Here is a 20958-nt window from a genome sequence, read left to right as displayed (position 1 = left end):
ATCGTCTGCTCTCTGCCCTCTCCCTGCACACTGGGGGTCCAGGCAGAGAGGCTGCTGTGAGCACGGTGCTGCTGCGTGCTGTTACATAAATGTTACATAAATGGGAGAGAAACGCAGTGGCAACAAGACTGAAAGGCTCTGAAAACGAGCCCTCTCTTCCTCTTCTCTGCATCCTCTCTCCCTAGCTGCAGAGCATTGAATCTAGACCTCTCTGGGACCTAGTTGCATCACTGAAGTCACACACTGACACACAAACAAAATCCCCCCCCCCCTCCTACCCCCCTGTGCTGCTGCCTGGAATGGTACATCCCAGCCTCGCATCAGTGCTGCTGCTCTACCTGGATGTTGCTAGAATGTCCTTTTTAGCACAGGGGAGGGGGGAAGAGAGAGAGAACGAGACTCGCTGGCGTTGGATTAGCCTGTTAGCGCTGTATTACAGGGTCACTTTAATCTCCGCAACAACAGCAGCAGCACGTTTGCAAGCCCGACGAGCCAGATCTCTCCGCAAGACGCAGTTTCTCTCCGGCTCTTGCGTCGCTGCCCGTTCGCCCGGGTCCGAGGACAGGAGGAGAGGGAGCACAAGAAGAGGCTTAATCACCCCCTTGGAAGTAAACACCGCTGAGAAGCCGCAGAGGAGACAGGCAGGCACGCAGGCACTGTGACCATGACCCAGGGGAAGGTAAGGAGTGCTGGCACTGGGATGCGGTAATAACAGCCTGGTGTGGATTTCAGCAGGACCGACTGCAGCATCAATCAGTTTTCAGGCAAGGGTGGGAAAACAGGCTGGGAAGGGGGTTTCATCTGCTTCAGCTGTGCCCTCTGGATAATTGCCAATTAAGATAAGATCACTTTGTCGGCCATATACAATTTCTCGCATTAGGAATTTGTCTTTTTCACATACCCCAGCTTGCTCTCCATGGGACACAGACACACAGACAGGGGGAGAAGCCTGGGGTCAGAGCGCAGGGTCAGCAATTTATACAGCGCCCCTGGAGTAGTTGGGGTGAAGGGCCTCGCTCAGGGGCCCAACGGAGTAGGATTCCTCTGCCGGCCGTGGGGATACGAACCGGCAACCTCCCAGCCACAGGCGCAGATCCTGAGCCACAGAGCCACTGCACCGCCATTCAATTAGAGTAATGAATGGAGGATGTGTCGGGAGTGCCCCTTGGGATTACTGAACGTGGCTTTTATTATGATGTAACTTGCATGTTGGATCCCTCCCCCCTCCCTCTCTGGGTGCTGGGACAGGTCTGCTTATGGTGTGCAGCTGCAGTTTTCTTGTGTTCGTGGAAGAGTGCCCCCCCTCTCCTCTTTTGGGGGTGCTTGTTAAGACAACGGGGAGCTGGTTGGTGCGTGTGCATGGGGGGGGAGGGGGGCTGGTGGTACTGTGGGAAATTTTCATCGCCCCAAGTTATCGGACTGTTAATTGTGCCGCCTCTGAGGAGCCCCCTCACGGCGACACTATGTTTTTGAAGATGTTAGTTTAGCTGTGTTCATGCACAGAGGGGCTGTTTAGACGGCTGAAGAAACCAGGTTTCAGGCTGCAGGAGTTAACCGCTCAAGTTCATGTCTGTCTGTCCTCTGCGCAGAGCCCAGAGCTCTCCTGCTCATGTGCCGCTACAGCACGTGCTGATCAGAGATGGAGGAGGAGCGACTGTAGGAGGAAACACTCCAGAGACTGCAAGATTTGTTTTACTGCTACGTTAAGTTATACCAGCAAGCACAGACGTAGGTACAATAACAGTAACTGTCTCCAGTAACTGGCTCCAGAGCTTTCCAAGCTGAACTGAAAAGCCCCCCCTCTCCCTCGCCACAAGCAGGGTGACTGAGTCCCTGCTCTTATGTCCCTTTGCCGGACTGGAAGAGATGGAATACAGACAGCGGCATGCCTGGGTGTATGTTGTGGGGGCCTTTTTTTCAGATGCTGGTATTGTATCCATTCGTGCTTGCAGTTGTTATTTCATGGAGTATTAAAACAAATCTTGCAATTCTCTGCAGTGTGTGCTCCCACAGTCCCCCTCCTCCGTCTCTGGTCAGCACGGGCATATTTCATGTAGCTTTTGAAAAAGCAATCATCATTTTGTTGAAAGTCGCTCCTGAAAGAGGGGACGTTGCGGGTTCTTTTTCAAAGCTGGACTGGGCTCTGTAGCGAACCGCTCCACCGTGTGTGTGTGTGTGTCTCTCTCTCTCTCCTGCTCTCTGGAGCTCCGGCTGTGCAGAGCTGGAGGGGAGTCCCCTCAGAGATGGGAGCCCCAGCAGGACCAGAGGCAGGAGACCGCGGGAGCTGCCACATCTCCGATCCCAGGGGTTGATTGCGCGAGTTTCTTCCGCTGGTTGGCTGGGGTGGTGCAGGTTTCCTCCTGAGCCACGTCACCGAGGCTGATGGGAAGAGTGATGTCTCCTGTGCCTGGCGCACAGTACAGACGACAAGTTGGTTCACAGGCCAGCAGTAATTACACATTGGGCTTGGGGTCTTAGGTGTTTACTTTTGAACATATGATGCTCTCTTCAACGTGCTGTGAACCAACTGGGTTGCATAATGAAAAACTCAAAAATCCCATAATTCTGACACAAGGGACAGAAGGCCGGCTGGTCTTGGCTCTGTGCTTGTCCTGTGTTGTGTTTTGTAATGAGAACGCAGCTGTCAGGCGACACTGGTCAGTTTGGCTCGGGTCTCGTCCGTCCAACAGCCTCATCTCGCCTGCAGCAATCTTTTCGCTTCCGGTTGGTTTTTCTGTGCGTCGTGCAAGGGCTCGGCAGACAGCTGAAAGTTTTTTTTGGCATTTAACTGCCCTCTACCTGTGCGCTGTTTGATAAAGCGCGAATTCTGGTTTAAGGTGAAGTGTGCTTCCTGAAAATACATGCTGAAAAATTCACGCATTAGCTATTCACAGAAATAAATTCAATTAACAACTTGGAATTAGCTGATTGCCTTCCTTGTGGCTCTCCAGGCGTCTCTGGTCCTGTGAGGTCCCTAGTAAGAGATGTAGGAAGTGAATGGACAATCCCTGTGAAAGGTGAATTCACAGCTTTCCTGTGCTCTGGGGTGTATCATGGTCTCCAGCACAGAGCACAGCTCTAATTCTAAATTAATCAGCCTGTGTGTTTACACTTACGATTTCCTTGTTTCTGCCTGCTGTGTTAGCATGGCTGCCTGCTATAGTTATAGTCTGGTAACTGCTCTGGGACATTAAACGTATTCATTTGGCTGATTATCCAAAGCCACATGCTGTACAATAAGAGGACTGTTGTGTACAGCTCTTCAAGAGCTGAGGACTGTTAAGGGGACGTTTGACAGCTATATCATCTAGAAGAGAGAAAACACAACGTTTCGGCTGTGAAGCCTTCTGAAACTTTGTGTTTTCTCTCTTTTCTTTTCAGCACTGAATAAACCTATTACTTGTTCCTTTGCAGACTGCGCATGCTGACGCAGCTACCCACCTGAACTATATCATCTAGAGCTGACCAATTTCTGGTGTGCCTGTGTCTCGGGCAGGTACAAGCCCTTACATTATTGGAGCCAGGGGCAGGTCAATAACACTCCGATCATTGAAGGATGAGCTCGTTACCTTGACGGATCACGCTGATTAAGAGCAGGAAGAGAAGCTGGGAATGTTCGGTGGACTGCGGAGGCGTGCGCGCCACTGTGCATCTGAAATCACAGTGCATGCTGGACTGATAATATACTTGATTGGCCCTGGAACATTGTGCCCACACTGCGGCTCCACGCCTGAGTACATTCTGCTGAACATACCAGCTCGCCATCTGAGAACTGGTGCAGCTTAGGGGTGGCTTTGTGGTGTAACGGGCGATTTGGGAATTTCTGCCAAATCTAATCCCCCAGCAGAGATCCCAGGCCCCTCCCCTGCCTCTGCTCTCTGGAAGGCTCTCGTTCCTCTCCTGATACTGTGGGGTGATTGGTGCAGCCCCAGAGCAGAAAGATCTAGAAACAGGAAAACAAAAGGCCTTAAAGAAAGAGGTTGGATCAAAGACTTAAAAGATGAGCTGAAGTAAGAACTTAATACCATTAACCTGTTAAGAAGCACTGGGGTCCTCTGGGGCCCTGACCACAGCAGCTGAACTCTCCTCTAACGTATAGACGTTCACCCAGTGAGCAGGGGTGCTCATGCCTAGGCACAGAGCATATTATTTTGAAACACGACAGGGAAAATGCAACAAAAGCCTACCTCCCTTAAGAACACTTCTTCGGTCCCTCAAAACCGGGCAGCTAATCTTTGCCTTTAATGAAAATCATGTCCCACCTCTAATTTCGCGTATGGGCAGGTGTGCAATCCCAGAGGCCTCGGTTTCATGGTTGTCAAATCATTACCTGACCAATCATGTTCCTCTGACTGGTCAGGTGACAGAGGGAGGCAAGACATGCCTTCTGGGGAATGTGGTTGAGATAACAATCTCCAGCTTTTCTCCTCCAACAATTCTGCTGCAGGAAATGCACCCCAATCTGTGACAAAAATGTCGGAGCTCTGAACCTGGACAACAAAAGTGTGCTTGATAAGTTGAAAGGTCAGTAGCGTGCAGTCTGTTTTTGCTTTTGATGTGGTGGGGCCATGCCTGTTCATAAAATAAATAGCAGCAATTTTGACTAGAGGAGGAAAAGGGAAAAATCCAGGTAGACGTCCAAGTTGAGGGACACTCCTGGAACATTAGGGACAGCTGACAGGTGTGGCCTGTTCCCATGTAATCACAAAAGACCAGGAAGGCCTCATGCAGCGGCGGCCAGAAATATCCTTTAATAACTCCCAGCTGGAACCATCCCTGAGGGAATGAACTGAACGGAATTAGTTAGGAGCACCAGAGCAACAAAAAAGGGCATTGACTCTTGCCTGTGGCTGATAATAATTTAAAAAAGATGCTAAAAGAATGAAAAGCCCAGACACTTGCCAGTCCCCACCCCCATCTAGAACTGCTGACTTCAACATCTGGAGGAATCCGGCAGAAATAGAGCAAGAAGCATCCCATGGAATTATGGAAAAGAGAGGAGAGGCTGGGGGGCAAGCCATTGTTTACGGACAGATTAGCCAGATGGATGTGCTGCTGTGTTACATAAGAGCCCCTGCCAATTAAGGCATGCCAGGAACTCAGCCCAGGCAGGGATGTGTGTTTGAGGAACCACAGAAAATCCAGAATGAAGAAGGGGCTCACTGGTTTCATTCTGCCTGCTTGTAGCTCCATCTGAGGCTCAGGGAGACAGGCTCTGACAGTCTGAACACTTCTCCACTTTTTGTTGCTCTGTGTCTAGGAGCACAGGCCCTGAAGCCTGTTAATCTTTATTGCCCCCTAGGGGATTTTTTTTTATGGATGCACAATTCTTCTGTACATCTGAATACATCACAAAATATTCATCACATCTGTTGCACGTGCAGAACTCGTTACAATATAGTCATGACATGTTGCACATTGAGTTTGTTACAGCATAATCGGTTTTTACTGACAGAATTTACCTTTGTCATTTATTTGTATTAATACTTTAAAAGATAAGAGAATAAATCAATATTTGTATCTATTTGAACTAGATTTGGGAACCCTAAAACACTAAAACAAAGCAGATGACACTCAGAATTAAGAATATGAAGAGGGTGTGATATTTTTTTCTGTCTCATCGTGGGTTGTTCAAAAGCTGTCTGCAAGGAGTGCTGCTTCACTCCCATAACCTTCACTGCTGTCTGGACAAGACGGGTGATTTTTATATCTGAACCGAACTGATAAATTACCAGACATCACTGTTATACCATATCCAATAACAGTCTCAATGACAGGATGGAAAAAGAGGAACATTATTTCCTTTTCAAGTTCAAACACTCTTAGCCTTCATGAAAAATACAAATGTTGCTGAACTCTGAGCCTGAAAAGTCCAGCTCAGGTTGCTGTACATAGTCTTTTTTTCAAAATACTTATAAGAATTAACCTGGGTAAACGTTCCTTATGAACTAGTAATAGGTTTATTCCATGATGAAAAGAGAAGAAACAAAACATGACGTTTCGGCAGCGGAGCACCTGAAGAAGGCTCCACAGCCAAAACATTGTGTTTCCTTTCTTCTTTTTGTTCCTTTGCAGCCTAGGCATGCTGACGCAGCTACCCACCTGAACTACTTCCTTATGAACTTACTACCACAATAATAAGTATGAGTGGTCACCAACACTTTTGGGGTTGAATTTCTTTAGTTTTTTTTCTCATTCTGTATCATTCACAATGTTCAGTCTGTGCTGTTTCTTAAGGCTGCGGATTTTCCACAGAGATCAGGTTTGGAGGGTGACTCCGCCAGCACCAGGGCTCGCTGAAAAGCCTTAGGTCCTAGCTAGAGAGAAATGATCTCACTCACTGTCTCCTTCACCTCCTTGATCAGTCTCCTTATTTCTCCGGCAGTCCATTTTATAACCACTTTATCCAATTCAGGGCTGTGGGGGAGCCAGAGCCTATCCCAGTAAGCAGCGGGGGCAAGGCAGGATGCACCCTGGACAGGGGTGGGCCCCCTTCTGGAAGTGTGATTGGTCGAGAGACAGGCTTGTGATTGGCTCATGACATGTCTCCCGTTTGGTTGTCCAGATCTCGGTGACAAACAAGCCAGCCAATGGGACAGAGGGAGGAGGGGCTGTGCCCACAGCCCCACCCAGCTATGAGGAGGCAACAGCAGGAGACAACAAGACCGGGGTGTCGCCCCCACCCCCTCCCAGCGTCCCCCTGCACCCCAGCTGGGCTTACGTGGATCCCAGTGAGTGTTGTGACCCTCCCTTCATCTCTCCCTCTCTCTGCTGATTGGTCGGACTCTGGTCTCAACCCTCTCTCTGTCCTTCTCAGACTCCAGCCCTAGCTACAGCAGCGGCGGTTACCATGGTGACGGCGAGATGCTCACCGAGTTCAGCTGGGACGACAAGAACATCCGCCGCATTTTCATCCGGAAGGTACGGGGCAGCGTGACGGGAGTCCCCTGCCCGCCTGCCTCCACATGACCTATTTCCGTTATCCCGCACACAATTCCTCCCCTTCTGGGTCTTCGCCACTCTCCCTGGCTCTCCCAGTGTCCCTGTCCGCTCCCTAGCTGCTCTGCTGCCTTGCCCTCAAGTTATTCCTTGAGTTATTCCGGCCTGGAGATCCGATTCAGTGGGGTTGGGGGGGTTAGGCTGAGGTCCCAGTCTGCGGTTGTTAACGCACACCCCCGGGGTCAGGTTTTGGGGAGACCGGGGGTTAAAACCCACTTGGGGGAGAGCTGTAGCACTGGGTGGTATGGGAGGGCACTCTCTGTGGATTGGCGTGACGGCGTGCTCCTGCTCCAGATGTGCGTGACAGCTGTGCTCTGTGCTGCAGGTCTACACGATCCTGATGATCCAGCTGCTGATCACCGTGGCCATCGTCGCCCTCTTCACCTTCTGGTGGGTGTCTCGGCAGGTGACGGTGCGCTTCAGGCACAGGGACAGATACGGAACTAGAGGCCCTTCCAGTCCAGGTCACAGCAGAGCTTTGCTCCGACAAAGCCCTGCGGTTATTTCATTGACACTTACTACGGGGATCAATGCGTCTAGGGGCTGGCTGAAACACAAACCTGCAGTGGACTGGATTGGACTGTAGCCCTGATCCAGTATTGTGTGCTTGATGTGTGCATCTCTGAGTAAGAGAAGTATTTCCAAATGCCTGTGTCTGTAAGAGTACACCGTGCTTACATACCACAATATGTGCAGTGTCTGTGTAGCCTAGTGAGTTTGCAGTATATCCATCTACCTTGATAACAGCTTATTCCAAAACAGTGTTGCCATTGTACACAGTGTGTATTTTTAATTCAATAGTGTATCTGACATGTCCTGTCTGTCCCGTGAGTTTGCAGTATATCCATCTACCTTGATAACAGCTTATTCCAAAACAGTGTTGCCATTGTACACAGTGTGTATTTTTAATTAAATAGTGTATCTGACATGTCCTGTCTGTCCCACAGTGAGCCAGTGAGGATCTATATTCAGTCCAACCCCGGCTGGTACTGGGCTTCCTAGTAAGTGCATGCAGATTTTGTTGTTTTTATTTACATTGCATCATCATTATTGCTAATATTCATTGATAACATTAACCTGTTTTGTTTGTTAACAGCGCAGTGTTCCTTGTCACCTACCTGACCCTGTCTTGCTGCCCGGGACCCAGGTGCGTATTTTTCTTACAACAGAAGTCACTCAGTCTAGTCTTCCTGATGTCCTCCCTTAATTCAGTTCATACTACTGCACCCTGTGGGTGGGTAATATCAGGATCAGCACCCCACAGGTGGGTAGTGTCATGATTGGGGCCTCACAGGCAGGTAATATCTGGATTGGCACCCTGCAAGCAGGTAGTGTCACGAATGGCACCCTGCAGACAGGTAGTGTCAGGACTGGCATCCTGCTGGTGGATAGTGTCAGGACTGGCACTCCGCAGGTGGGTAGTGTCAGGATTGACACCCTGCTGGTGGGTAAAGTCAGGATTGACATCTCGCAGGCAGGTAGTTTCAGGATTGACACCCTGCTGGTGGGTAGTGTCAGGATTGACCCACAGGTGGGTCATGTCAGGATTGGTGCCCTGCAGGTGGGTTTTGAATATGTTGGTTTGCTGTGCACGAGAGGTCACGGTTGCACGAGAATCATCATTGGTGCCTTGCAGGCAGGTTGAATCTTGATTGGCACCCTGCAGGCACTACCTGCCAGGATTGGTGCCTTGCAGGTGGGTTTTGAATATGTTGGTGTGTGCAGTCCTTTGCACGAGGGGCTGGTATGTCTGACCTGGCCTGTGTTCTTCTCTTCTTCTATTACAGGAGACAGTTTCCCTGGAATCTGATCCTGCTGGCTGTCTTTGTGAGTATAAGGCACTCAGTCCTGACATCTGTGCCACAATCTTCTCCCACTGTGGCTTCCTGTCACATTAAAGCTATTTCTGCTTTGCAGTAATCTGTGTTAATACAGAGTGTATAAATACACTGTGCTCTGATTGGTATATAAATACAGGCTGTATAACTAGACCATGTGACTGGTAATATTACACTGCTAATCTCTCTTGGTAGTGAATGGTAGCTGCATATTTCAGTGCAGAAATTTTCTGTATGTACAAAGACATGAAAACTGTCACTTTGTATGATGAAGGAGTTCATTCACTGGAACGCTGTAAGATCCTGAGAATGATTAAGTGTTGAATGTACTTGAATGGTGACACATTGGAATAGTTTAACAAGCACTTTGTTTATATACCACATTAAAAAGGCAAAGTCATTTGCCCTCTGGTGTAATAAATATGTTTGGACTGGGCGGCAGTGGAAGAAAACTCAGTTGTTTTGAATATAAAAAGAAAAAAGAGCAGTATCATAAAAAAGCAGTACCATAAAAACTTTTTATGGGATTTGAAGTGAAATTGAGTGGCTTTGAGTGGGGTGTCCAGAAAAGCACTATATAAGTGTAAGCAATTATTATTATTATTATTATTATTATTATTATTATTATTTTTAATTGGAACACCAGACAGTTTGAGACACGTACAAAAAACGCACCTGTGCATTATGTGTGCACTCTGGTACATTAGGAGGGTATTTTAAAGACGAGAGGGTCCTCAGGACTGTGCGGGCCACGGGGAGAGACAGATTGAGGGCAGAGTAGTGTCAGCACGTTGAGGATTAGGTGTCCTAATGACTGGGGCTCTGAGCTTATTCTCTGTTCTACAGAAACCTCAGCCTCCTGCATTATTGACAACAGAAAAACCAAGAGCTGAACTGCAGCAGGAGCACTGCTAGGACAACATGATGTCATACTTCATATGATGTCATAGCTGCTGCCTAGTATCATACAGACCTGTGACCAGGCCTGATCTGGAGTTGTTAACTGCTGTGGGACTACCTACCAGTAACGACATATTGCAATTTAAGCCGATCACCATGTGCTCATTCCAGGGCTCCTGGAAAAAAAAAAGACGTATTATTTTAGCAATGTAACATTTTGTCAATTTGTATTAAAGCTGTAGTATATGAGAAAAGTGTAACACTGGTAAAATTTGGAGTGCAGAATGTAATACTACTACTATTAGTATTACCGATAGTATTAGTACTACTAATAGTACTACTACTAATAATAACTGTGTGGCAAACAATCACAGTTTTAAAAAAACTGTTTTTTTGTGATCCATTTGTGACCTCTTCTTCTTTAAACCCACAATCCCTGTGTTTGAATTCCACTGATGAGCTGTGGGAGAGATGACTGACTGGCTGACAGCACTGAGAAGATACCCAGTCATAGGAGCACGCTCTCCAGAGTCAAATAAAGAATGCTGTCTTGAGAATCATCAGTGTGCATGTAATTGCAAGTTAGATGTCATTTCACATTAGACGAGACACAGTGCATTTTTAAATCCAACCAGATAAACCCTTTTTCTGGGCAGGCATGAATCACTTCAAATCTCACAGAGCTTACATGGCAATTAGAATACCTAATATTAAGGTATTAATAAATGGTTTGTATAATCAATCTACAGTATAAATTGTAATTACAGTTACAGTTAATGATTTAAATTAAGTAGGTAAATCTAACTATAGTTAGAGTTCAGAGAACCCCCACATTTGGGTTTCCAGGAATATCATGAGCTGTTGCTTAAAACTATGGCGCGTAATAATGAGCTCAACTCTGACCTCCTGTGAAATGCATTTGGATGTGAAATTGGAAGTGTTTGTTCTGAGTGATCCTTGTTATTTTATTTAGTCTTAGCAAGAGAGGGGGGTTCAGTAGTTGTGTCAGTTAATAGACAGTAGGTGCAGCTTGTGTATTAAGGGACAGTATGTGAGTGAGTGTGCACTGCCCACTCTTTACAGTGTTGTGCACTGAGGGAGGGCTAGGGTTGGGATTAATTGTTTGACTGGGACTTCATTGCTCTTGCTGACTAACGTGTCTCCCCTCCTGTTCCAGACCCTGTCTCTCTCCTATATGACAGGGATGCTGTCCAGGTAGAGTGCCTTCCATCTTGAGCGTTAGCCTTGCTCTCACTGTCCTGTGTTTCTCTGTGTTCTGTTTGCATGCTCTCGCTCTGCCTCAGACTCTCAGCATGGCCAGCATGATGGCCTTCGTGTCCAGGTAACGTCTGCCTCTTGCATTGGGCACCAGGAACCATGGGAGCCTAGCTGTGGAGACCACAGCGCACATCTGTACAGCTGATTGCTGCTGTTCTGCCTGGCTGTGTTACAGATGATGCTCCATGGGACTCCTCATTTGGCTAAGTCAATAAAGGATCTCACATGGGATGAAGGTTAAACAGCCCAAATGCTGCCTATTGCAGGGGATTTTAGCCTTTCTGCATCATTATGTCACAAGTAGATAATGTGGGAGACCTGGGGGACAGGGGCGGCCAAGATGGGAAAATTTTAATAGGGGGGTTGTAGGGAAACAAACACATAAACGTAGCCATAAAGGAAGAAACCAAATGGGCTTTTTATTTTCAGGGAGGGAGAAAAAGCTCCAGAATAAAGCATAGCTCTGTCCAAGCTCTACTTCTACATCGATGGTCTGCTAATACAGCCGGGCAGCTCAGCTGTTTACCAGCTCCAAACCAAGTCTGATTCACAAAACTTTCTTCTAAAACTCTGAACAATTCATGGGCTTGTCTGTCACTTGTCCCTTCCCCCTCTGAAGCATTTTCTCTAAAGCGAGCGTCACACTACATGACTCAACACGACTTCTAATCGGAGAGCATATCAAATTTGACGACTGCCGTTCCTGAATCTCGCTGCCTTTTCTGTCCTAGAGGGTGTCAAATTATACGACTAGGAATTGCAGGGGGTGACTAATTACACGATTCCCTCACGACTTTCCACCACGGTACCAAACCTCGCATTGCGCCGTGAAAGTACCGCGAGGTCGCCTCGTTTTGGCAGCCAATCAACGTGGAGCACGAAAGTAAGCAAAAACAACAAACACAAAACGACAAACACGAAACATTGAACAGACATCTATGCTGCCTACAAAGTTCGACGAGCCTCTCCTCCATGTTCACAGTCCAGAACACTCGCTCTCCTTCTTTCCCTGCAGCTGCACTGTTTGCATTGTACTTCCGGTTGACTGTCGCCGACACAAGAGCCCACCCCTACGACTTGCGCCTGGAAACCAGTTTAATTTTCTTGTAGCGAGTCGCAGAGAGTCCTAGGGGCTGTTAAGTAACTGGGGGTGTCACCCTACTGACGGTAACGGACGCGCGCTGTGACTCTCTACAACTCGCTGTGATTTTCTTACGATTATGAAAATGAAGGCTAGGACTGGAAATCCTAGGAACAGTCGTGTAGTGTGATGCTGGCATAAGACGTTCTGCCCTTCTCCTAGACAGCAGACTTTGATGGGCAACTGGAAGTTTCTGCTTCCTGGTTTTTGAATGCCACCCACGGGGTCTTCCACCCCATGGTGAGGTGACTGAAGATGGCAGGTTATTCCCCCATTGCCTTCTGGAGAATGTAGTCCAGACAAAAATCTTCTTCCTGTTTCTACCTGCTCTTACAGCAGATACATAAGTAAGCATGCTGTGTGCTGTTTCTGACTGCTGTCTCACTATGTCTGTCTCCACAGCTACTACAACACCAAATCGGTGATACTGTGCCTGGGTATCACTGCCCTGGTCTGTCTGTCTGTAACCATCTTCAGCTTCCAGACCAAGGTGAGAAATAGGAGGCATCACAGGGATTGCTGCTCAACCAGACTGTGTGTATTTACAGTATATATGTGCGTTTGATCTCACATATTCAAACACTCTGCATCTGTTTCTGCAATTTCACAGTCCAGCAGGTGTTGTCGGGCTCCTTAACTCCAGTTCTTAAGAGCCAGTTTTTATAGGTCCCTCAAATTTTATAGGTATTTTCAAAGAATCAACAGCTGGAGAAATCAAGCTAACGGTCAGCTGAATTGGGTCATTAATTGCAGAGAAAGCCTGCAGAGACTGCAGCCTCGCTGGACTGGAGTTGTGCACCACAGTCTTCAACCATCAGCTGCAAGAGACCTGCTCTAGAAGGTTAAACGGGTCTGGTACTTAATTAAGCATTAACTGAGCTCGTTAGTCCCTCTTCTTGAAGTATTGAGATGTTGATGTTTTAAGGAGACCTACAATGACCACTGGACAGTTCCCCTGGAAGGCTGGACTTGATAAGCCCCAAGGGGTAGTGTATTGTCTGTGTTTTACGATTGTTACATAGTGTAGCATTACAGTTAGTTGTATAGACTAGCAATTCAATTCCTTTACTGTTCACATGATCTTTACTGATTGAAATGGTCTTTACCATCAGGAACTATCACATAATTAAGCATCCATTAATCATTTAATCAAGTGATTGGCTAAATTAATTAACAGGGTGCTTGGGAAGGGGATGACAGTGCCTAGGTTTATACAATTGGTAGACTGAGTGATCTTTCAGTTCAGGGGCTGGATTGTGTGTGTCTCAGTGCAACGTGTGAGCTCTCAGTAAGCATCTCTCTCTCTCACTCTCTGTCAATCTGTGCAGTTTGACTTCACCTCGTGTCAGGGCGTGCTTTTTGTCCTGGTGATGGTGCTCTTCTTCAGCAGCATCATCCTCTCCATTGTCCTCCCCTTTGGATATGTGAGTATCCCCGCTTCCCCCACAATATGCACCTCCACAGCATGACCCCTGACCCCCATCCTGAACTTTCACATCACCTCTATTCTTAAATCCTAACCTCTGTCTATCCCTAATGCTTAGCCCCACAGTGAAAGCTTCTAAAACCCTAAAAGTCTTCCTCTTTATTGAGGATTTAATCTTTTGGCTGACAGCAGTGGTCCATTGGTAATTCATTGGTAACCCCTGACCTTATGTCTAATCTTAACCCTTTGATCACATGATGACCCTTGACCTTTGACCTGCTCTCTGACCCTGTGCTCTGTTGCAGGTGCCCTGGCTGCATGGGCTCTACGCTGTGCTGGGAGCCATACTCTTCACAATGGTGAGTGTGCACAGAGTAGCAGACAGGTAGAGGGCACAGGTGGGAGGGAGGTGTATTATGACATTAACACTCTCTCTTCTACTCACTTTTTTAAGTGAATACTTCATGAACAGCGTTGCCCAAAGTTTGAAGATCACAAGGATTTATTTCAGTGCTCGTGTACTTCAAACAGTGTTTGGGGCACTTTACCGGGTAAAAACAAAGAACACACAACAAAGATAAAAATAAAATCAAAATAACATGAAAGAGAAGTAAAGAAGCAAAGATAGAGATACAACATGTAGAAAAAGGAAAAAGGAGAAAAGACAGACACCAATGAAAAGCCTGACTGAGTCTAGGTTTAAGATTAAAACAGAATGGTAAAAGAAATTATATTGCATGCAATAGCCAGCGTGAATAAATATACAGTAATGTACTGTTAGAAAAGTCCTCAGGACGCTAAGCAGGTGTGACCGTCACAGTCCCGCGCAAGCTTGTGCCCTCGCCGCTCCACACCCATCGGTTCAAGAGATCTTAATCTTAGATAAAGCGTCCTGGGTCTCCTCTCCCTGCTTCCCCTCTGTATCTTCAGTTTCATATCTTAAATTCAAAGAGTTTTAATTGCCTGAATGATGGGTCTCAGAGTTTTACTAAGCAGTGACAAGGAGAGGAGTGTTTCCAAACGCCGGCAGGCATATCACCCTGCAGCTCACAGCTGGCAGCCCACTGGAGCTCATCAGGTGTGAGCCTGGTGTGTCCCCCGAGGGGAGGCCTCCTGGGAAAAAGTAAGGTTGGTGCTGGAAGAGGTGTTAGTGGGGCCAGCAAGGGGCGCTCACCCTGCAGTCTGTGTGGGTCCTAATGCCCCAGTGTAATGATGGGGACACTGCACTGTAAAAAACAGATGATACTTAAAACTGTCCTGACTATCCAGTTCTCTGTGGTCATTAAAAATCCCAGGGCCTTTCTTGAAAAAAGTAGAGTATTACCCCCACTCTCCTGGCCAAATTTTGATAGCTGATGTCTGGTGAGCGGACTGGTGCATTATCTAGGTAGGTGCTACACATTGGTGTTGATAGTGGGATTCCCCGTTACCTGCAAAGTGCTTTGAATTGAGTGTCCAGAAAAGTGCATAAGGAATTATTATTATGTCTGACAATATCATTATTAGCTGATGATGACTATTTCTCTCCATCTCTCTCAGTTCTTGGCATTTGACACCCAGCTGCTGATGGGAAACCGGCGCTATGCTATGAGCCCTGAGGAGTACATATTTGGGACGCTCAACATTTACCTGGACATCATCTATATCTTCAGCTTCTTTTTGCAGCTGTTCGGCTCTCAAAGGGAGTGATCCTCCTGTCTGCTCCATCGTCTCCCGCTGGCTGATCTTAGGGATCCATGATACCCCCAGATCCTAGGCTTGCCTGCATCTAAAGCACCCCTGGCCTGTGTTCGTAAAAGCTTCCTATCTGCTTAGATGTAGTGTCACACTGGCGTATATTTCCATCTGTATTTTTTTTAAAAGTAGCTTTGAAGTAATTACAGTAATGGACCGTACAACCGATTTTTATGTTAATTTTTCTTCGGGATTGCGTAAAAAATAATCTGTAACTTCAATTGCCAATTCTTAGCCAAGCAAAGGGAACAGCTCAGTTGACCAAACGTTTTGACTTCTGTCTTCCTTCGGGATCAACCTGAGGAAAACCCTTTGCCAGTTCAATCAACAAATGTAGGCAGAAATAAATAATCCATCGGCACATTTTTAATTGCTGTTGTTGTCCACTAAAGAAGACAGTGATTCTTTTTTCTCATGGGAGTCTTTAGAATTAGGAAAATGTTTTGAGGAAAGATGAATGAAAATAGGAAAAAACAGCTGATAAAAGAAGCTGAACTGGCCAAGTCTTGTCCATGAAAACTGCTTTTTTATTTACACAACATCCTTATTTAGTTAATTGGCCCTTGTATTGGGCTTAATTGGTCCAGATTCTCTTTTATTACCTTGATGGCCTAGAGGGACCCCAGTACAGTTAAACTAGTACAGCACAGGTAGTTGGTCATCTAAGATAATGGACCCTGCAACACAGGAAAGTGTGGTTGAAAGATGCATGTCGTTCATTTCTCTTTCCTTTGTGGTAGCACGGTGGCGAGCTGACTTACGGTTCCAGAGTCCTGGGTTTGATTCATGCTTTGTAGTTTGGCTGCCTGTGTGGTGTTTGCATGCCCACCATGTTCCTGTATGTTTGGGTTCAGGGCCCTGTAACTTTTTTGTAGGCATTTCCATGGTGCTGTGTCCTGTGTGCTGGAGGAACATGGCTAGTTAAAATGTCTGGTTGTGCATACTGGGTATTCAGAAGTTCATGGTCTCTGATGACTGCTTGTGCTTCTCTTGAAATATAAACCAAGATGCATACATTTAAAAACTGCACTTTGTTGGCCCACTCTTGTACCTTGTACAGTATCGCCCACTTCTGTAACGATAGGAGCGCTGTGTTCTTTTGTGTGTGCATTGCTTGTTTTAGCCTGATCTTGCATGCAGAGGACTGTTGGGATTTTCTGGGCGTTCCTGAAGGGTGGGGAAACTAAAAATGCACGCCTGATAAAATGAACAGCACACACGACACAACACCAAGCACACAGTGGAGCAGGCACAAACACATCAGCATGGCCTGGGACAGCTTGGCCTTCGGCGTTTGTGCAAGGCCCGGGTACAGATGCTCATGTGTTTAAATGCCTTTAAGGTTAGACACTTATGCCACAGGGAATCTGGACTGCATTCCACAGTGTTTTGCTCCTTTTTAAAATGACAAAGCTCTGTGTATATAAACAATCATATATATAAACTTCTGTTTTGGCCTTCTGTGCTGCTGTGTTTGGACTGTATAGCTCCTTTCTCTTCTTGGGCACCCATGCGCTAGGCTATACATAAGCTTCTAAAACCCCAGCAAGCTCCTGTGCAGGAATCTGATGGGGGCAGCTGTATTGGGTCTACACACAAGCAGGGAGAGCATGACAGGCTTTGTCTGGGTGAATGCCACACGCCGGTTATTGTTGTGAATGTGCAACTGGTTATTAGACTCTTTATTAGACTCGGATGTTACAGGGCTGGGGGCGCTGAGCGAGTTTACAGAAGTGACATCACAACCCCTCTGCTGAAATCTAGACAGCGTGAAGCTCTGCCACAGCCAAGCACCCGGGCTTGGGGTGCAGTGGAATTGGCCCCTGTTTACAGAGTGGCGCCCTGTGGGCTGGAGTCCGCGGGCGACCGGATTTACACCTAGCAGGGGTGGGGAGAGCCACGCTTGTCCCAGGTGTGGTGTCAAATCCTCTCGTGACACTGGACCCTGTCTTACGGCACGCTCTGAGCCCATGAGTGGGTGGGATCTAATTCTGGCAGGGGAGGGGGCAGACCTGCCATCATCTCCCACTCTGTATTTCTGTTTGTACTGTCCAGATTTCAGGGAGCTGTGCCCTCAGCTCACTGCTGCCTCCTTTCCTTGAAAGTCGTTTAAAGTTGCACAGCATTCTCTAATGCTGTCAAATTGATTGTGTATTTTCTTCATGTGTTTATTTATATTTTCATGCAAAATCCTGCTCCTGATATTCTGGTCTAGTAGGAGAAATCTGTATAGAGTCTAAGAGGCTGTTCCCCATAGGAATGCTGCACACAGGTGGTAGAATCAACAGGAAAACCTGGAGCACGGCCCCTCAGTTTCCTCAGCACTGACATTCATTTATGTAGCCTGACTGTCCACAGAATACTCAAGAAACAAGCCACCTGCAGATATTTTTCCTGTTGCTCTTCTGTATTTAACTAAGAGAAGGAATGCTGAAGTGATGTACCCACTATCCATAAGAACATGGCTACTAAGGAGAGGAGGCCAAATGGCCTATCTCCTCCCTTGGGTAGTCAGTAGTTAACTGATCCCAGGATCTCATCCACCTGTTTTGTGAAAGAAGCCAGGGTATCGGCTTCAACAGCATGACTGGATAGCTTGTCACATGCTCCCACCACCCTTTGTGTAAAGTAGCACTTAATTGGTGCCTCCTTTTCGTGGTTTGCATTCTGAAATGATGCAGGGTGGGGGACCAAATTCCTGTCCTAAAGGACCACAGTGTTTTGGGATTTTAGCTTATTGACTTTGCTCGGCTCCCTGTTTCCTTCGTCTTTCTCCGCTGGGTGTCCGGCCGCGGGTGTTTGACAGCTGCTGGGTTGGATGCTGCAAAAGCTGGACTCCGAGTGGTCCTGGACAGTGTGTCCAGAGGGATAGGTGGATGTTTCATTGTTTCGTTACTTTCAGCCACAGACGTGAGGTGAAGCCAAAATGTACCACCAGCAAAAAGAGTGTGAGTTTAAAACACTGGTCCCTGGCAGCCGGATTTTGTTTCCTGATCTTCTTTCCAGCCCTTCCAGATCTTCACTTCAAAGCCTGAATAAGGCTTAATCAAAACTACTGATTAGCGTTGCTGATGAAACTTAAAAGACTGAGCCCTTGCACGCTTGTGAATTAGGAGTATTGAGTCACAGTGGGAGATGGGGGGACTGAGTAGGGTAGGGTGGGGTGTCCAGTCCTGGTCTTGGACAGCCTTGCTTTTTCCAGGCTTTTATTGCAGCCGAGCTCTGAATGCCCTAATTGGATCAATGCGTTGTTCAATTAGGAGGCATTAGCCTGCTCTCCGGATCTCTGTGCGTTGAATCACACAATGCCTGACCATTCAGCAGATCCAGACCGTCACCTGAGACCTGCATAACTCCGAATATGGAAACATGTGACCCTCATTCTTTCTGACAGCTTCCACCTGTTCAGGGAAAAGACACCTGTCCAAGGAAGACAAGTGTCGAAACATCTGCAACTCGCTTGGCTTCTTGAGCTTTCTGTAGGATTTGTGGGATTTCAGTGTTGAGGTCAAGGGGGGAGTGACCCTGTGGTATTGAATCAGATGAATTTATTTACCTATTTACTACTTCTGTATTTGTGGCCTTTGGAAAACCAACACTAACACGACGAAGGATAGATGTTTGCATAAAGTTACAAAAGGACCATTACCGTTGTGGTCAGTTCAGAGTCACTTGTATTTTTTCACACTAACAGGGTTGTTTGTATATATAAAATACAGTATATCTACGTGTAGGAGAGAGGAGAGCTTTTTCTGTTTTGTGTGGCCCTATTGCGGAGACTTAGCTTGCTCCTGTGACCGGCTGCTCTGTTGTGCGCACATTGAAACATTAAGATTTTTCTTTCTATTTATTTTTTGAGAGATGAATGAAATATATATATATTGTATTTTTCTCTACATTGCTAATAAATAATTCAATATTGATTTCATCTACCTTGTTTCACGTGTCTTAATTGCATGTAATGTTACAACATATTGATATACATATAATTTACTTGGAAGAAAACATTCTTATTTGCAAGAGACAAAAGAATGTTTAAAATGATTCAGTTTTTCTAAGTTTTTGGAAAATGTATCTTTAGTTAAAAAATGTAACTGTTCTTTTATTCTTAAATAGAAAACAACACCCACATTGTTTACTCTTAACTGAGTAAAGGGGATTAAACCCCAAAGAATTAAATAGAATTGCACATACAAGAGGTGGTAGAATGGCATGATAGTGCAGTTACCTCCGGGTCGAGGTTCAGTTTTAGATTGGGACACCTTCTGTGTGGAGTCTGCATGTTCTCATGGACCCAAGTCTACATGGGTCCTGGTGATCTGGTTTCCTTCCAAATTTTAAAGACATGCTGGATGGGTTAATTATGATCTCTAAATTGTCCCTCCCTTCTTTTGTGGATATCCTGTAATGGACTGCTGCCCCATACAGGATTTACCCACCTTGCACCTAATTTTACTCCATTTGTTTTGCCTGATTGGACAGATTGAAGCCATTCCTTGTTTTTTTTGCGAAGCTGGAGATTTAGAGAGCTCTACAAAATCTGTTGGACACAGTCCCTTGTGACCAGAATTGGGAACTTCTGAATCAGACTAATTAAGCTTCTACGAGGCTGAGCTTCCACAAGGCACTTGTTCAATAAAGTAATCCAGGACTCAAGTGAGAAGAAAACCAGAAACTTTCTTCTGTTCCATCAGGACTGAAGTGGTGTCCCTCTGGCCTGACTGGTCTCTAGTCCAGTGTTATCCAGTCCTGGTCCTGGATGGCCCCTTGGTGTTCTGGCTCTTATTCTAAATCTAAACTGATGACAAATTACATTAATACTTTTAATTGAGCAGATGGTTTGATTTTGTTGAAACTCTGTTTCATCTGGGGTTAAACTCATTGCTCCCCTGTACCTTTTATGAGAACCACCTGTTTATCAGTGGGAGCTGTGTGTTCTGGCTGGGACAGATGCCGTGTCAGTATTCTTTGTGACATCATCACTGGCTGTCCCCAGTCTTCCACGAGCCCAGGGCTGACTGATAAGAACGTCATCACCACCTTGCACACATATCCTGACAGAATCTGATCCAGGGGCGCGAGAGAACGGGCTGAGGTGAGGTTTTGGTGTTTCTGCCGTTGAGTTATCCCAAGCAATTTTCCTTCTTCCGACAGGATGGCCATGTAAAGCCTCGCCGTTTTACATCCCGCCCTTGGAACCACAAACCGGAAACGGTACAATTCCGAAGCCCACTTCCCGAAAAAAGGGTTTCTCTTCATTTCTTTTGGATCACATTTTTATTGTGATTTTCTCAAGGAACATCAGAAGAAATAACGAGACAAGCAAGAGACACTGCAACACGTTTAACAGGTGTCCCCCTCTCTCGATGATCTCCCCAGCTCTCCCGGGGATATTGTTCATTTCCAAGATCCGGTAAGCTTTGGAGATTAGTTACAGCTCTGCTGGAGTAAAAAGCACACAGCACAGGCGTCCTCCAACAAGCGTTCTGAGACATACTGATCTGGTTTATCGTCAAGAGCTCTTAAGATGTAGGATGTGCTTGGTGATTACGGTACTATCAGACCTGGAGCAGTTTTGGCTGTTTTGGCCTAGCTTAGGTGCAAGGATCATGAGTGATTGAGCCCCTGTGTCTAAGCATAGC

General features: G+C 46.5%; 1 protein-coding gene across 2 annotated transcripts; it reads left to right on the top strand.

The window, feature by feature from the left end:
* The first annotated feature begins 345 nt into the window (after positions 1-345).
* faim2b (Fas apoptotic inhibitory molecule 2b) lies at positions 346-19244 on the top strand. Of its 2 annotated transcripts, none has more exons than XM_015344314.2 (12): positions 346-679; positions 6566-6731; positions 6818-6921; positions 7325-7389; positions 7947-8000; positions 8096-8146; positions 8787-8826; positions 11042-11079; positions 12559-12646; positions 13485-13580; positions 13888-13941; positions 15122-19244. In XM_015344314.2, exons 1-12 carry the CDS (start codon positions 665-667, stop codon positions 15269-15271), a joined length of 921 nt encoding a protein of 306 aa, XP_015199800.1. In that variant the 5' UTR covers positions 346-664; the 3' UTR covers positions 15272-19244. The 2 variants fall into 2 exon arrangements, with proteins under 2 accessions (XP_015199800.1, XP_006629326.1); XM_006629263.3 differs by lacking the exon at positions 11042-11079 and adding an exon at positions 10915-10952 and having other exon boundaries at positions 348-679.
* Positions 19245-20958: the final 1714 nt, after the last annotated feature.

The sequence above is a fragment of the Lepisosteus oculatus genome, chromosome 1, assembly GCF_040954835.1.
Source record: "Lepisosteus oculatus isolate fLepOcu1 chromosome 1, fLepOcu1.hap2, whole genome shotgun sequence".
NCBI lineage: Eukaryota > Metazoa > Chordata > Actinopteri > Semionotiformes > Lepisosteidae > Lepisosteus > Lepisosteus oculatus.
Note: the sequence above shows the minus strand (reverse complement) of the source record. Positions and strands in the feature narration are given on the sequence as shown.

What these genes read in the sequence shown, in the direction of transcription:
- faim2b (XM_015344314.2), top strand. An exon ending in GCCGCATTTTCATCCGGAAG is followed by an intron (nt 6,922 to 7,324) that starts GTACGGGGCAGC and finishes TCTGTGCTGCAG; the next exon opens with GTCTACACGATCCTGATGAT. An exon ending in GGCTGGTACTGGGCTTCCTA is followed by an intron (nt 8,001 to 8,095) that starts GTAAGTGCATGC and finishes GTTTGTTAACAG; the next exon opens with CGCAGTGTTCCTTGTCACCT.